This window comes from Dermacentor albipictus, chromosome 6 (assembly GCF_038994185.2).
Source record: "Dermacentor albipictus isolate Rhodes 1998 colony chromosome 6, USDA_Dalb.pri_finalv2, whole genome shotgun sequence".
Lineage (NCBI taxonomy): Eukaryota > Metazoa > Arthropoda > Arachnida > Ixodida > Ixodidae > Dermacentor > Dermacentor albipictus.
In genome coordinates, this window is record NC_091826.1 from 133,711,176 (window position 1) to 133,728,945 (window position 17,770).

The 17,770-nt window shown below is 47.0% G+C and overlaps 1 protein-coding gene across 8 annotated transcripts in view; it reads left to right on the forward strand.

The window, feature by feature from the left end:
• Positions 1–6,418: 6,418 nt before the first annotated feature.
• The window catches only part of LOC135902231 (zinc finger protein SNAI3-like), a 32,435-nt gene continuing 21,083 nt past the window's right edge, over positions 6,419–17,770 (forward strand). For 4 of the 8 annotated variants that reach the window (XM_065432198.1, XM_065432200.1, XM_065432197.1 and 1 more), the window contains exon 1: positions 6,419–8,318. In XM_065432198.1, the coding sequence (XP_065288270.1) occupies positions 6,486–8,318 (1,833 nt within the window). In that variant the 5' untranslated portion in view covers positions 6,419–6,485. Of the gene's footprint in view, positions 8,319–12,691; positions 12,885–16,036; positions 16,525–17,770 lie in introns of those variants that run through there. The other 4 variants (XM_070541349.1, XM_065432201.1, XR_010564453.2 and 1 more) reach the window with 4 other exon arrangements.

Sequence of the window (17,770 nt, forward strand, 5' to 3'; positions counted from 1 at the left end):
CTCCGGTATAAAGATAACGGCAACAAATTCGCCTGGGCTCCCGTGTCGACCTTCATGTGCACTGTATCTGTGTCAACTTTAACCGGGACGTTCCAATCGTTCGAGCTGGCGACGCCGGCTATATGCACGTCTAATATTTCAAAACCATCTTCCGACTTTTCTTCAGGGCACTCAACTTCTTGAACGCTTCTCTTCGCTCTGCAGCACGCCGCGAAGTGGTTCAGTTTTCGACACACCACGCACTTCTTTCCCCATGCCGGACATTTTCGCGGCGGGTGACAGCTGCCGCAGAAGTTGCACCGCCGCAAAGTCTTGCTCCGAGCCGGCCCGTCTAACTTTCCTTCCACTGCGCCGATCACCTGTGCCGTCTCTGCCTGCTCCCATACTCGCGCCTGGCTCGTGGTAGCCTCCGCCGCTTTGCAGAAATCAATGGCCTTCTCGAGTGTCAAGTCCTTCTCGCGCAGCAGCCTGTTGCGCAACTTTTTGTCCCGAGTTCCACAGACTAACTGGTCACGCACCATGGAGTTTTTGAGATCGCCAAAGTTGCACGACTGCGCCTTGAGCTGCACGTCCCGCAAGAACTGTTCAAATGGCTCACTTTCAATCTGGAGTCGCATGCGGAAGACGTATCGCTCAAATGTTTCATTCCGTTGTGGTGCGCAGTACTCTTCGAACTTGCGCACCAGCACATCGTAGTCCTCCGCTTGGGCAGACGTAAGTCGAAAAGTGTTGAAGACATCAATGGCCTCCTAGCCGGCCACATGTAAAAAAATGGCAGCCTTCTCCGCGCTGGTACGTTCCAATCCCGTGGCTACGAAATATATCTCGATGCGTTGCCTGAACTTCTTCCAATTGGCTGCCGCGTTCTCAGCGAGCACCAGCGGAGCAGGAGGCGGCAGGGCTTCCATGCGCAGGCTTGAAATTCGAGCTCGCTAAGCAACGGTTGCTTGCGCGGGAACGGCTATCCCACTTCTGACACCATGTAACGAGCGTGAGTAACGACACGCACACCAAGGCGAGTGCTGAACAAAGACTGACTTTATTGCAACGCACGTCGACGACTCGAGAACGCGCAACAGCTTCTTGGGAGCTCAGGGTTGCCGGCTGGGCAATGCGCTCCCGCTAGGCTGGGCTACGTTACAAGCATGACATACCATTCCCGACAGGAAAGTAGCGGACGCGCCGTTTTCCAGAAAGGAAACGCAAGCAAGGCCAATGATTATTGTTGTGTGGCAGAGATAAGAGTGTACCGCACCCCGCGACTTCTGCAACGCAGTCAGAACTTAATTTTGCGTCTGATGGTACGTTGGACAGTCTTTCTCGCGTCTGCGGCGCTGTTGCTGGGTCAGTCATCGTCACCGGCGGCCTTTCAGCCACTTGCGTTCAACCGCGATTGCTAAGGCACTCTGCCTTCCAGATATGCGGTCCAGGCTCTACTACGGTCGCTACTGCTCCCACAGAAGCATCTGTGATGTTTACAAGGTACATCGCCTAAAGGTGCGAGAAAGCTGTGATCCGCTACGACTGACTTAGAACGAGCGCCGCAAGTGCGAGACAGGTGTCTGTCACAGCGGTCGCCAAATCGGGAGTCAGTGCTCGCTGCTTCACCGGCAGCCAGCGTCCAAGCGTAAACAAACTCGACTTCACTCCGCAAACGCGGCACGCCTAAGGACAAACGCCTCGCCGTAGTGCCTAGGTAGAGTCATATCATGCAACGCCTCGCGGCGAGGACATAGAGTTACTATACTGACTCTAGAGGACAAGCTACCCATAGGGCCCATGCATTAAAATCGGGAACCGCAAGAGCGCCGCCATGTTGCTACGCGCCGAGATTGCCAGCTCCTGAGACGCTTGCTAGACTTGGTGACAGTAGTCAGTTTTAATCCGGCAACAGTAGCAGCGTAGCAGCATGGCGTCTCGCTTGTGGTGTTGTGATGTGTGCGTGCAGCCGTGTGTTTGGGCTTTATAAGTCGGTTCTTTATTCTATGTTGCGGGATGGTGTGTGTGTGGTCCATGTTGGCCCCACAGCTGGCAGTTATGCAACCGAGGGATGATCCTGTTCAAGTTTCCGGCGGTATGCGGTTTTCAGCGGTCACGCCTGTTGCAGGAGTGTCACTCGACCACGTTACGAGCTCGAAGCTGTGGTCAGATTCCTCGTTGGCGTTCCGTAATTCTCTTCGCACGGGCGCGGTATGTTGCAAAAGCCGCTTTCGCGATCTATCGTCGTGACGATAGATCGGGTTTTTTATTATTATAAGTAATGATCCAGCTGTAGGGCACATGTAACCGACAAACGGAAGTCTCAGGAGAGCACCTGAGATGATAGTAGAGCAGGCGGCGCAGGAACTCCAGGGCACCCGAAGGACAGTGGGGGGATCAAAGCTCGAAGCAGAACGGTACGTAGGTTGGGGCCGCCGAGGCAGGTGTGTGCCAGGGACTGTTCGCACGGACAGCTCCCCTGGCACGCGCAGCCGTGCCTCGCAAGGTCGTAAAGGCACCTGCGCCCATGATCTTTCTTTTGCCTCGACGCAGTGAGCCAATTAACGAGAATAATGTGGAGGGCATCCGGTGCAGTCGCGAATGCATCATGACAAATGTAGCTCGCGTCGCCTGGCGACTGTAGTAATATCAGAGTTGGTTGTATGAACTTTATGCATAATACGCTTTGTTACGGTACCTTAACGGAATGGGTCTAGAGGACGGTGTTGGTACAGTTTTTCGTACCGCCCTAATCCTATACCCCCACTACGAACACACACATACCCCTTTTTTTATGTATACATACAATTCCTTGCCATGACGGATCATAGCCTCCTTTATTTTTGAAAAATAGAGGAGGCTATGGACCGATTGACCAGTTCAAGTTGTCAGCTTGTCAGTAACTGTCGTAGGAATCACTGTAATAAACACAATTCCACGATCTTGTATCATGTCATGTATTCCAGGAGTTTATGCCCCCAGATTTTCTCTCTTGCGCCCACTTTTACTCGCGCCTGCGCACAAATAGCAGGCGATCCCTCAAATAAACGTCTGGTGATTACGTGCATGGCTACGTGCATAGAGTTTCTCACTACATTACCTAGAGGGAAATCTGGCGCTGCTGCGCTGTGGTATGCATGGTGGATTCATGCATATTGTGGATTCGGATTGGCATCGTTCTCGTAGAGACAGGACACCTTGAAGACGCGCTTGGCAAGTACCGCTCCGTCTGTCATATATGATGCATTTTCTACAAGAACAGCACATAAAAGGCTGTTTTAGCTTTATTATTACGCGAAAACATGTTTTGTTTAACTATGAGAACTTGTTATTGTGTGTACGACTACATGTTACGTAAAATGTATCAGCGGGCCGCTAAAGTTGGAGGACAGACGACAAGGTTTGCGCTCGCTCTGAAACAGTTTGTCGTCTGTTCTTGCTTTTCTTCGCTTGGTCATACATCGTGGGTGAGTAAAGATGTAATATGCATGAGTGGAAACATTTTATGAACATTTTACTTTGAGAACGCGTTATTTGCGTAGCCATATCCACGTTTTAGACGAAGCCTCTTACAACACCAGCCAACACGAGCCTCGCAGACACATATACTAGGCACTATACACATACCGTCATTCCCACGACGGCACGGTGCCCCCTTAAGAAACTCCCATACACGGTGGCGCCATTACCCTCTAGGTGTTATTTTTTTTTATTTGGGGTTTTACGTGCCAAAACCACTTTCTGATTATGAGGCACGCCGTAGTGGAGGACTCCGGAAATTTTGACCACCTGGGGTTCTTTAACGTGCACCTAGATCTAAGCACACGGGTGTTTTCGCATTTCGCCCCCATCGAAATGCGGCCGCCGTGGCCGGGATTCGATCCCGCGACCTCGTGCTCAGCAGCCCAACACCATAGCCACTGAGCAACCACGGCGGGTGCAGGTGTTATTAGCGGCGAGAATTAGGAGTGGCGCCCTCTTGCGAGTGACATCACGGCCAGGACGCCGCTCGCTCCGGCTCGCTCGGCTGCCGCGCGCGCTCGTTCCCTTCGTGTATGCTTGGGGTATGGGTGGCTCGAGCCGTACGTATTAACCACAGTTTCTTCTTCAAAAGCGTGTGAGTTGAGAAACTTTGCGGCTTGGATATCGCAAGCTAAGTAGCGTTAAAGGGGTCTACTATGTTTTGCAATGCATATATGCGCCGTGTCTATCGGTAAATTTTGACTAAAAAAAGAATATCTGCAAACTCAACGCGCGAAGTTGTGTATGATGCTTCGCTAAACACTTAACATGCCTTTAGTATTTAGCTATGAGAAGCATTGCATTTTACGTGGAAGAAAAATTTGGTAATTGGCGTCAACATGTTATCCGATGTTAGAAAGACACTGCCCAGCGAAGCTGTCATCATGATTCCTATTACTCTGTGTTGTTCTATTCAAATATGGCCATTCATTAATGCGTAAAAAAATAGTTAGGCGCGCATTTCTTATGAAAAAGTTTGCTGCTACTTTCATCCCCCTCTGAAACAGGCCTCCAAAAAACGAATTGCTCATGGCTGCTAACACGACGGCACGTCATGTAGAGTATTTACATAGTTAATTCACAAACACCACAGTAGCAATCACCTGAGAGAAAAGTTTCGTTGTTAAGATCGAGAGTCAATCAATTGAAAGTGATGAAATGTTTCATAGTGGCCCTCAGTACCCTTTATCGACAATATGGCACACCCCTGGTCACGTAACGGTAGCAATCGACTGTCCGTATGGCGAGGCACGCTATGTTCGCGAAACCCATCAGTTCACTACAACTTCGAATTAAAACCATAAAGCATTTTTTTACAGCGCCAACTGGAATGGCTAAAGTACTCTCGAGCTACTACACCGCACCTTAGATTGCCTACAAAAGGAAAATTCAAGCACCTTCTGTCTCACCATGTCTCGATGCAGCGTTATTTAGTTATACAAACGGATAACTATTCGCTTCGTCGGTACATAAAAGAGAACCTTGCAGGCTAAATTAAGTTTGCTCCAATCCAATCGCAAACATTCATAAAGAAAGCACCACAAGCCTTGCATATAATTTCAATTGATTTCTGACCCTCAACCGGGGGAATTTCGATATCTTCAACATGTCCCATACTACTAGTCATTGACGCTTCGACTTCTTTCTGGCTGTAGCTATGCGGTCCAGCAGGCATACTTCACTAAAAAAATTGGGCCGAGCAGCCTGTGTCAGTTCGCCAAACAGATTCGTCATGTATATTCCTCAAGCAACAAGCACCAGTAAATTTCTCAAGCGAGTTTGATTTGACTTGATTTATTAATTTCCATTTACACACACACACATGTACAGAGGAGTGGTAAATGGAGGTGGATGAGGGAAAAAAGCCGCAAAGACGCGGCTTGAGGTAACCTCACCCCCTTAGGTACAATATGGCTGCATGGAGTAACACATCAAGCGCCATATAAATTACATTTATATAGTGGCCATAAAACATTGCAGTTATACAATATATGAAAGGACAGTGAAATATTTCCACAATAACAATGCAAAACACCCTGCGGCATTGAAATAAATAGTGGGCATGGCAGCAGCCTCAGCGGCAACATGCTAAGGAATCCCTTCTGTTTCGTACTGCAGGTTGTGGCAGTTCTGCTGCAAACCGAGCCATCATCATGCGGTTGTTCTCCTGCTGCACCACGCAGCAATGAAATCCTGGGGGCGTATCCCATGTCATCGACACGTGCCGGTGACATTTGCCTCGTGGAAGATTCATCGCCGCCAACTATCATCACTGCATCTATGCGAACTGCGTCTACGTCGTACCACATGACCCGCTTCCCCGCTATAAAAGGCCAGACCACACCGAGCTTCACCAGTGGGCATGGCAGCAGCCTCAGCGGCAACATGCTAAGGAATCCCTTCTGTTTCGTACTGCAGGTTGTGGCAGTTCTGCTGCAAACCGAACCATCATCATGCGGTTGTTCTCCTGCTGCACCACGCAGCAATGAAATCCTGGGGGCGTATCCCATGTCATCGACACGTGCCGGTGACATTTGCCTCGGGGAAGACTCATCGCCGCCAACTATCATCACTGCATCTATGCGAACTGCGTCTACGTCGTACCACATGACCCGCTTCCCCGCTATAAAAGGCCAGACCACACCGAGCTTCACCAGTGGGCATGGCAGCAGCCTCAGCGGCAACATGCTAAGGAATCCCTTCTGTTTCGTACTGCAGGTTGTGGCAGTTCTGCTGCAAACCGAGCCATCATCATGCGGTTGTTCTCCTGCTGCACCACGCAGCAATGAAATCCTGGGGGCGTATCCCATGTCATCGACACGTGCCGGTGGCATTTGCCTCGGGGAAGATTCATCGCCGCCAACTATCATCACTGCATCTATGCGAACTGCGTCTACGTCGTACCTAAGACCCGCTTCCCCGCTATAAAAGGCCAGACCACACCGAGCTTCACCAGTGGGCATGGCAGCAGCCTCAGCGGCAACATGCTAAGGAATCCCTTCTGTTTCGTACTGCAGGTTGTGGCAGTTCTGCTGCAAACCGAGCCATCATCATGCGGTTGTTCTCCTGCTGCACCACGCAGCAATGAAATCCTGGGGGCGTATCCCATGTCATCGACACGTGCCGGTGACATTTGCCTCGTGGAAGATTCATCGCCGCCAACTATCATCACTGCATCTATGCGAACTGCGTCTACGTCGTACCACATGACCCGCTTCCCCGCTATAAAAGGCCAGACCACACCGACCTTCACCAGTGGGCATGGCAGCAGCCTCAGCGGCAACATGCTAAGGAATCCCTTCTGTTTCGTACTGCAGGTTGTGGCAGTTCTGCTGCAAACCGAGCCATCATCATGCGGTTGTTCTCCTGCTGCACCACGCAGCAATGAAATCCTGGGGGCGTATCCCATGTCATCGACACGTGCCGGTGACATTTGCCTCGTGGAAGATTCATCGCCGCCAACTATCATCACTGCATCTATGCGAACTGCGTCTACGTCGTACCACATGACCCGCTTCCCCGCTATAAAAGGCCAGACCACACCGACCTTCACCAGTGGGCATGGCAGCAGCCTCAGTGGCAACATGCTAAGGAATCCCTTCTGTTTCGTACTGCAGGTTGTGGCAGTTCTGCTGCAAACCGAGCCATCATCATGCGGTTGTTCTCCTGCTGCACCACGCAGCAATGAAATCCTGGGGGCGTATCCCATGTCATCGACACGTGCCGGTGACATTTGCCTCGTGGAAGATTCATCGCCGCCAACTATCATCACTGCATCTATGCGAACTGCGTCTACGTCGTACCACATGACCCGCTTCCCCGCTATAAAAGGCCAGACCACACCGACCTTCACCAGTGGGCATGGCAGCAGCCTCAGCGGCAACATGCTAAGGAATCCCTTCTGTTTCGTACTGCAGGTTGTGGCAGTTCTGCTGCAAACCGAGCCATCATCATGCGGTTGTTCTCCTGCTGCACCACGCAGCAATGAAATCCTGGGGGCGTATCCCATGTCATCGACACGTGCCGGTGACATTTGCCTCGTGGAAGATTCATCGCCGCCAACTATCATCACTGCATCTATGCGAACTGCGTCTACGTCGTACCACATGACCCGCTTCCCCGCTATAAAAGGCCAGACCACACCGAGCTTCACCAGTGGGCATGGCAGCAGCCTCAGCGGCAACATGCTAAGGAATCCCTTCTGTTTCGTACTGCAGGTTGTGGCAGTTCTGCTGCAAACCGAGCCATCATCATGCGGTTGTTCTCCTGCTGCACCACGCAGCAATGAAATCCTGGGGGCGTATCCCATGTCATCGACACGTGCCGGTGACATTTGCCTCGTGGAAGATTCATCGCCGCCAACTATCATCACTGCATCTATGCGAACTGCGTCTACGTCGTACCACATGACCCGCTTCCCCGCTATAAAAGGCCAGACCACACCGACCTTCACCAGTGGGCATGGCAGCAGCCTCAGCGGCAACATGCTAAGGAATCCCTTCTGTTTCGTACTGCAGGTTGTGGCAGTTCTGCTGCAAACCGAGCCATCATCATGCGGTTGTTCTCCTGCTGCACCACGCAGCAATGAAATCCTGGGGGCGTATCCCATGTCATCGACACGTGCCGGTGACATTTGCCTCGTGGAAGATTCATCGCCGCCAACTATCATCACTGCATCTATGCGAACTGCGTCTACGTCGTACCACATGACCCGCTTCCCCGCTATAAAAGGCCAGACCACACCGAGCTTCACCAGTGGGCATGGCAGCAGCCTCAGCGGCAACATGCTAAGGAATCCCTTCTGTTTCGTACTGCAGGTTGTGGCAGTTCTGCTGCAAACCGAGCCATCATCATGCGGTTGTTCTCCTGCTGCACCACGCAGCAATGAAATCCTGGGGGCGTATCCCATGTCATCGACACGTGCCGGTGACATTTGCCTCGTGGAAGATTCATCGCCGCCAACTATCATCACTGCATCTATGCGAACTGCGTCTACGTCGTACCACATGACCCGCTTCCCCGCTATAAAAGGCCAGACCACACCGAGCTTCACCAGTGGGCGTGGCAGCAGCCTCGGCGGCAACATGCTAAGGAATCCCTTCTGTTTCGTACTGCAGATTAGTCAGTACTTACCTACTAAATGCTATCGAAGCGATGATCGCTTCTTAGTGCTGCTGCCCTGCCCACTATCTTTTTTTAAATGTTCTCAATTATGTCTTTTCTATGCCAAGTGACTTGCTGGTATGTGGCGATATAGAAGCAAATCCGGGTCCTACAGAAAAAGAAATGCTTTCCCAATTGCTGATCGGCCAGGGATAGTTGACCACATTTTTGGAAGCCTTGCAGAGTTCTCAAAACGATATTGAGAAGAACATTTCAGCACTGACCAAACGCATAGAAGGTTTCGAAAAACAGCTGGCCGGTTTGAACGCACTGAACAAACGTGTCAAAACAATGGAGGACACTGTTACGAAGGTTGATAAACAGCTATCTGCTCTCATTTTTAAAGTCGACGACTTAGAAAATAGGAGTCGCAGAAACAATTTAGTTATATACGGGCTACCTGACGATGACGAAGAGATGACTTAACGACTACTTTACCTCAGTTTTCTCCATCACTAATGGCACTCCCATTGAACCAATACCACCACTCCCAGTAAAATTAATGTCAGACATCAAGATCAACCCTGATGGCATATGTAGCCTCATTAATTCACTCAAACTAACCACCTCAGCCGGGTGTGATGGAATCAACGCCAAAATACTAGTTAACACCAGTAACATTTCTAGCCAGGTACTACATCTAATATTTACACAATCCTTAAAGACTGAAAGCTTGCCCGACGACTGGAAGAAAGCCCATGTCGTACCAATTTTCAAGAGTGGCGACCGCTCGCGTGCTATAAATTATCGCCCAATTTCTCTGACCAGCATTCCTTCTAAACTTCTAGAACATATAATCTCATCCAGCCTAATGTCTCACCTGGAATCTATTAACTTCTTTTACCCTCACCAGCACGGCTTCAGAAAACTATTTTCATGCGAGACCCAACTCGCCGAGTTCACCCATGACATTCTACATTTCATGGATCTTCATTTGCAGATTGATGCCATTTTCTTGGATTTTTCAAAAGCATTCGACCGCGTTTCCCACAATCACCTACTTCAAAAACTCGCATCTATCGGAATCTCAAATAGCTTGCTTACCTGGCTTGAACACTTTTTAAAAGGGCGCACACAGTTTACCTCTGCAAATAACCATAATTCATCCCTTAGCAGCGTAACATCGGGTGTGCCACAGGGTGCTGGTTTATCGCCTCTACTATTCCTCATCTACATCAATGACTTACCTGCTAACGTTAAGAATAAATTGCGTCTTTTCGCGGATGACTGTGTCCTATATTCCCCAATCAAAAGCTCGAATGAAATTGCCGCACTACAACAGGATCTCGATTCTATCGCGGTATGGTGCGAGAAATGGTACATGCCACTTAACCTTACTAAATGCAAAGCTCTGTCATTCACCCGCAACCACAGCTTAACCAGTCACACCTACACAATAAATTCAGCTCCTATCAATCATGCCCCGTCTTACAAATATCTCGGCGTTCACATGACATCGACACTATCATGGGCAACTCATATTGACATCATCTGTTCTAATGCTTCACGCACCCTTGGATATTTAAAGCGCAACCTGAAAGCCGCATCACCAGAAATAAAAAAGCTAGCATATCTAACATTCGTACGTCCTCAGTTAGAATATGCGTCATCTATCTGGCACCCTTCCCAATCATATCTAACCTATGACATAGAAGCAATACAAAATCGCGCTACTCGGTTTATAACTTCCAATTACTCTCGTGATACCAGCATAACCGCACTAAAACGTACACTTAAACTACCATCACTTGCTTCTCGCCGGATCATCTCTCGTCTCTGCTTGCTTCACACCTTTTATTACCATCCACACTCCAGGCATTCCCTGTTAAATCCACCCTTACGTACATCCTCTCGCTTAAGCCACAGTCGTCCCATAGCAAACATTAATAACCGATCGTCTGCCATGAACACTTCATTCTTTCCCGACGCTATAACCCATTGGAACCATCTCCCAGAAGATATCGTGTCATGTACTGACCGTAAAACGTTCCGCGAAATGTTAAATAACCACATTGCTTAATTACTGATCCCACCGACCCTTACTCTAACACGATGTTCCTTTCTTTTTCACAATTGTTCCAGGCTTGTATTTGTTTATTGTTGTTTCCTTACTGTTCTGTACATTTCTTCTAACATTGTTACAAGGATTAAAGCCCTCCCTTATGTAATGCCTCCGGGCCTTTAAGGTGAAAATAAATGAAATGAAATGAAATGAAATGAAATGACAGCAGCTGGGCTTGAAAGTAAGGTAGTGACTGAGGTCTTTCAGGACAAACTAGGATTAACTGTCTCTGGAATTGAGAGGTGTCATAGAATTGGTCGCAAATTTAAAGATAAGCAACGCCCCGTAATACTCAAATTTTTGGACTACCGAGAAAAGGCGTCAGCATTGAAATCCGCGTACAAACTAAAGGGTACCGAAATATCAATCTCTGAAGACTTTTCCATCAGAACGCGAGAAATACAAAAGCACCTGTGGAAGAGTGCCGCGCAAGAAAAGGCTAATGGAGCCAAGGTGAAACTAATGCACAATAAATTGTCCGTTGACAATGTAATGTACGGCTGGGATGAAGTTAAAGGTGCCCGTTATAAGCTGAGTAATAAAAATAACTGACAGCACAAGCCCATTCCTAAATCACTGAAAATACTAAATGTAAATTGTAGAAGCTTATTAAACAAAATCAGTGATTTGGAAGGAATTTTACTTTGCGAAGATCCTGACATCGTGGTCTTAACCGAGACATGGTTAAATAATACCATTTACGATAGTGAATTTGTGCCGGCTTCCTACAGTGTACTTCAGAAAGACCGTGGTGGTAAAGGTGGAGGAGTTGCCATACTCTTTAAAGAATATTTAAATATATTGAGCATGCCTGAAGTGCCTAATATTGAATGCATTTTCTGTATGGCATACCATAACAATGTCCGGTATATTGTGGGAGCACTGTATAGGCCGCCTGGATCGCCTGTCTTGGTCTTGGATAACCTTAAAGATTATATGACAACCTTTATTAAGCTAAATGATCGCATTATTTTAACAGGCGACTTCAATTTGCCGGATATTGACTGGTCAACATTCGCACTCAAAACACATAATGACGAATCAAGTGAGACAATGCTTGATCTAGCTTTATCGTTTGACTTGACGCAAACTGTAGAGCACCCCACCCGAATACAAGGGAATTCAAAATCTATTTTAGACATCTTCTTTGTTTCTGGAACAATCCTCGATACAACTAAGTGTGTAGTGATGCCTGGTATCTCCGATCACCAGGCTGTTCTCCTAACCCTTTACGGCATGACTCTTGATAAAGTTTGCCCTAAGATGCATTTTAGAAACTTCTCCCGTGCTGACGATGTTTCCATTATTGATGTTCTTTCCTTTAATTTTGATGCATTTTGTAATAACACTGTAAGTGTTCAAGACCTCTGGGACCAGTTCAAGGCCATGGTTATGAATGTATTGAATGTCACGTGCCAGTTATTGTTAAAAAGAAAACAAAAAACCCATGGATTTCTCGGGCGACACTGCAGCTAAAAAGAAAACTGAAACGCATGAAACAGAAAAGAAAAAAAACATTTTATCTCGGCGATTGGAACAAAATATAGCTTCCCTTAGTTCTCAGCTCAAAAAGCAAACGGCCATTGACAAACAGCATTACTTCGAAAAATCTTTGCCCAAATTTATATCAGAGTCTCCTGAGAAATTCTGGCGTTCGGTTTCCCCAACCTCAAAGACCCATGATCAGTTTGAAATCCAAGGTGTTCTGGTCAGTGATGCACACGAACTATCTAATGCCTTCAATGAACATTTTAAATCCGTATTTACTAACGACAATAACATCTTTCCAAAATTTGAAGCCTCCCTACCACCTTCGGAGGATCTTGTCATTAGTGAGCATGGTATCTTAAGTATGCTGCTTAACCTTGAGGTAAAGAAATCACCTGGACCTGACAATATACCTAATGCCTTTTTGAAAAGATATGCACAATGGACATCTAAATATTTGTTTGTTTTATTTACAAGGTCCTTGTGTGAAAGTCAAATCCCAAGAGACTGGGGGACTGCCAGAGTGAAACCGCTTCACAAAAGTGGAGACAAGCAATTGATCAAGAACTACCGCCCAATTTCGCTAACATCGACTGCTTGTAAACTACTTGAACACATAATTCACAATCACATATCAAACTTCCTCGAAGCTAACAATTTCTTTACTAAATATCAGCATGGATTCAGGAGGGGATACTCAACTTGTACACAGCTAGTAGAAACTATACATGATTTTTCCTCTTCAATTAACAATGGAACACAGATTGACGCCGTATTTATGGATTTCTCGAAAGCTTTTGACAGGGTCACTCACGAAAAGTTAATTTATAAGTTAGACACAATACTTCATAACAAACAATTAGTAAAGTGGATTTCAGCCTACCTTTTAAACAGGGAACAATTCGTTGTTTTTAACTATAATTGTTCTGACAAACTTGCAGTTCACTCTGGCGTCCCTCAGGGCTCTGTTCTTGGGCCTCTATTGTTTTTGATATATATTAATGATATTGTGTCTAACATTCCTGTGAAAATTAGGCTTTACGCTGATGATTGTGTCATTTATACAGAAGTGAGAAGTGTCTCAGACCAAATACTACTAAATGGCGCGTTGCAAAAAGTTTCTGCATGGTGTGAATCATGGCAAATGTCCATTAATTTTGGAAAAACTGTATTGATGAGGATTACTCACAAAAAGAATGCCTTACCGTTTGATTACAGTATTAATGATGTGACACTTGCAGAAGTAACAGAATACAAATATCTAGGGCTATGGGTCACTAACAATCTCAGCTGGAACAAACATATTGATTTCATAACGTGTAACGCTTTTCGTAAATTGGTTTTCTTAAGACGGGCATTGCGGTTATCCACTCCATCTGTCCGCCTACTTGCTTACAGATGTATTGTCTTGCCTACCTTAGATTATGCTGCTATCATTTGGGACCCATTCACTAAGACTAACATAAACAAAGTAGAGAGGGTTCAAAGGAGGGCTGCTCGGTACATATATAATAATTACCGACGTACATCAATAACACATCTTTTAATCAAAGCTGGTCTGCCGACAATGAATGAGCGATATCGTTCTGCAAGGCTTAAATTCATGTACCAATTAATTAAAGGACACTACAGAACCGAACTCACCCATTTAGTTCATTTTTCGTCTGGGTATGCGACCCGACAACGACATCAACTAACTTTAACTCCTTTTCGCATCCGTAATAACTGTTTTAAATACTCATTTCTTCCACGAACTATTACCGGTTGCAATAACCTCACTAACAATGAAGTGTTGCAACCGTCACTGACATTATTCGCCCAACATATTGCCTAGTCTGTGTTACTGCATTTCATCACTTTACTGTTCTATTGTGTATTTTCTTTGTTACTGTTTGATATCTTGTTGAAATGTATTCATGATGCTGCCTGCAGAGCTTCAACCTGCACCCTTATTTCCCTTATTTCTTTTGTTTATATTTTGCCATTTTTGTGAAAGTGCTTAATTCTTTTTCCCACCCTGCTATAATCCCGATACCGGGATTGCAGTGTCAATAAATAAATAAAAATAAATAAATAAATGATATACACTTGGTAACATAGACAAAAAAAGAGGAACATAACATACATTATTAATCATTAACAAACGCGCTCTAAAGAGGTGAGTTGAACGTGTAGCACGGAAAACGGAAAATATATTGGTACATTCCTATTTGTACTCTGTAAACAGCTGTAAGCCTTCATTAACTTCACTTCAAATTTCCGCCGCTTAAAAAAAAAATAAACACGTGAAGAACCGCCTAATGTTGACAAGCAGTTAAAGAAGCAAGTGAGGCGTGTAGAATCTAAGCTCCAGTATTAGTTAAGTCCCCGTGCTACTGCCGAGCGTTTCTGTGAGGAAATGCAAAAATTCGATATTATACCATGAACTACTCGTCGTGAGCAAACCTGTTTTAGCGGAATAAAATCAACGTCACTGCTGTAGAAGTCATATATAGCCAGCTTTGCGACATACTTGTTGCACCGCGGCAGGTATGGTATCATAACTGGATTCCTCTAGGCTATGCTTTTGCGATTGTCTATCTGCGTATGAAAAACCCGCAATGGGCTGGTCTGTAGCGTTGCCTTCGAGAGCTGCATTGTTGTCTAAGAAATTAGCTCTTTGAATAAATGTTCGCAAATGAAGACGTCGTAAAGATATATTTGGGACGACCACCAAAAGTATACAAGCAGAGAGAACGAGGGCGAACAAACGAAAACACCGCAGAAAGCGCCCGGACAACGCCCGAACTGTAGCAGACGACAGGCGCGTGAGCGCGAGACGTTCATTTGAGGGATCGTCTGCCGTTTGTGCGCAAGCGCGAGTAAGAGCGGGCGCAAGAGAAAATCTGGGGGCTTTTGCTCCTGGAATATGTGCCTCTGCGTAGGCCATGGACAAGGCAATACTATAGCAATACGGAGGTTTTCTTAGCGCGTGTTCTATGCGTTTGTCCCCTAGACATGCCGGTCGAGTTTGTTTGCGCTCCGCCGCTGACTGCCCGCGCGGTGAGGTCTGCACTTTCTGCACTAGTTCAGTGGGTGCAGCACTCTAGCACTCGATTTGCCAGTGCAGCTAGCGCCATCTGCACTTCGGCACTAGACTCTCCGCAAGTTCTTTTCTCGTGCACGTAGTGCAAGGCTTTTGATAGCAGACGACACATGTGGCTCCGTGGCCGTGCGGGTACAGTGTACTAGAACATCTAGTACACTGTAGTGCGGGTGTTGATAGACGTCATCGACGGCGCCTGCTTAACGCAGCACGGACGCCAGTTTTCTTCAGGATGTGTACGCAGCATCTTTTTAAGGGCGCTTTCCGGGTTCAACTGCTGCTAAGTGCACTGAAGACCGGGATTTTCCCTCAGGTCACAGTCGTTCGTATTAATTTTCACGAGCTTACCGCTACCTCGACGTTACGTATACGCGAAACCACATCGGTCAGTCGTTTGAAACGTGCCATATATAATTCAGAAAGGTGTGGAAACCACGCTTGGTCATGCTTTCTGAATCATGACACACCAACAAAAGAAAAGCCACAGCCGCCCAGTCGCAGCAGACGAAGGCTGTGCGTTTCTGCACTTTTGTCCTCGATTTGACCGTTGCACCGAAAACGCTAGTGTCACGCTGCACACACACTTCAAGAACTGGCGCTGCACTGGCACGACACTTTTCTGAACTAGTGCAAAAGGTGCAGCACGGACGCCCATTACCTCACCGCGCGGTGAGGTAAGTCGCGGCTCACTTTTTTCGTTGCGACGATAGATGGAATTTTTACAAGCACTGTTTCAGAAGGGCACATGTAACCGGCAAAGGGAGGCCCTAGGAGCGCACCTGAGGTTGTACTAAAGCAGGCGGCGCAGGATCTCCAGGGCACCCAAGGGTTAGCGGTGGTATCAAGGGTGGAAGCCCGTAGGTTGGGGCCGCGGAGGCCGAAGCGTGTGCGGTTGCGGACGGTTCAAATGGCGCGCCAACGTATGTGGCGCCCCCAGCAAAAGCTCCAAGCATGGTTCCAAGAGCGCTGCTCTGTGACAGCACCGGTCGCTTCATTGATTCGAAGTAGAAGAAAGCATCGTAACCTCGGCTATTAAGAACCTCTATGGCATGTCAGCCTAGTTCGGCGTTGTGAAACTATGGATTTGGCTGCGGTTTTATAGTTGTCGAAACCAACTGTGTATTTTGTGCTCGTTTGTGCTTTTCCCAGCGACGTTGGTGTTGGCTGTGGTGCCATGCAAATAGACGTGAGGTGGATGTGTTCAAGAAATGTGTGGCAGTGCGTGGTAAGTTGCAGGTCTGACACGCGTGTTATGTCCCCCTCAAGTCTTTGCGGCTGTGCAAATCGGAATACATCCACGTGGGCTGTCGTTTGCAGCGCAGGCTCGTCAACATTTGCAACGTCTTTAATTAAGCTCCTTTGTTATGAGCCAGCGCATAGGCGCCGACTGCAGGGGGGCTCTGGGGCCCGAGCCCCCTCCGTGGTGTTCCGGAGGGGGCGGTGGAGCCCCCCACGCACGCACCTAAAATGTCATTGCCAGAGTTCTCAGAGGTTCCTTGTGACTTGCCTCGACCTTTTTCACTTAAAATCTTATTGTGGCCAATAGCTTACTGCATCATTGTTGACGCGGGCGTGCGCTTCTTTTAATTTACACTTTCGCTTTATTTCTGCAAATCCTGACAATATGAGGATAAGCGCATTACAAGCACTAGCGGCGGCTGTCTCATCCGTATTTTCTCGCTTCGACATTGTTTTAAATTCCCAGTGTAAACACCTTGCACATACACAATAAATTTAAATATACACAAAGGGCAAATTTTATCATATTTTTGAAAGAGAAGGAGGTGGCTCGATTCAAGATTATTTCTAAAGGTATGGATAGCCTATGCCTAGAGAATGAATAGTTGCTGTATGTTCACTTCACTTCAAATTGCTTTGCATGCTTTTTTGGCCCTGAAAAACACCTGTAGACTTAAAGTGACCCCTTTGGTGGAGTCTCTTACCAACAGCATGTAAAATGCACATGAATAATATGTGTCTAAGATTGCTTCTTTCCAGTAAGCAATGGGAACGACTCGAAAAAAAAAAAAAAAGCTCTTCTAGTAATTTACTGTAGACAGATCGACATTTGGGCAAGTTGGGACTGGTTGAACATCTTGTAGGGGCAGCGCAATAGGACGAAGACAGAAGGCAGGAACACACAGGACAGCGCTGAACCTGCAACACGAGCACATGGCTATGGGTTGTAGTACATAAGTTTGTGTATGCCTTCGAATAAAGTTAGATGCGAGTTCATCGCTGTCCTGGGTGTTCCTGCCTTCTGTCTTCGTCTTATTGGGCTGCCCCTTCAAGATGTTTAATAATTTACATTTATTAGGGATGGAAACATTGTCAATTGCACGCAGAGGTCATAAATACATACAGGGTATCCGAAATAGCTATCACGCACCCAGATAAAAAAAAAAAATTACATTAGTCGAAGAAAGCCTAGTGCATATTGTTTATGGTACAGTGGAGTAGCTGCCAGTATT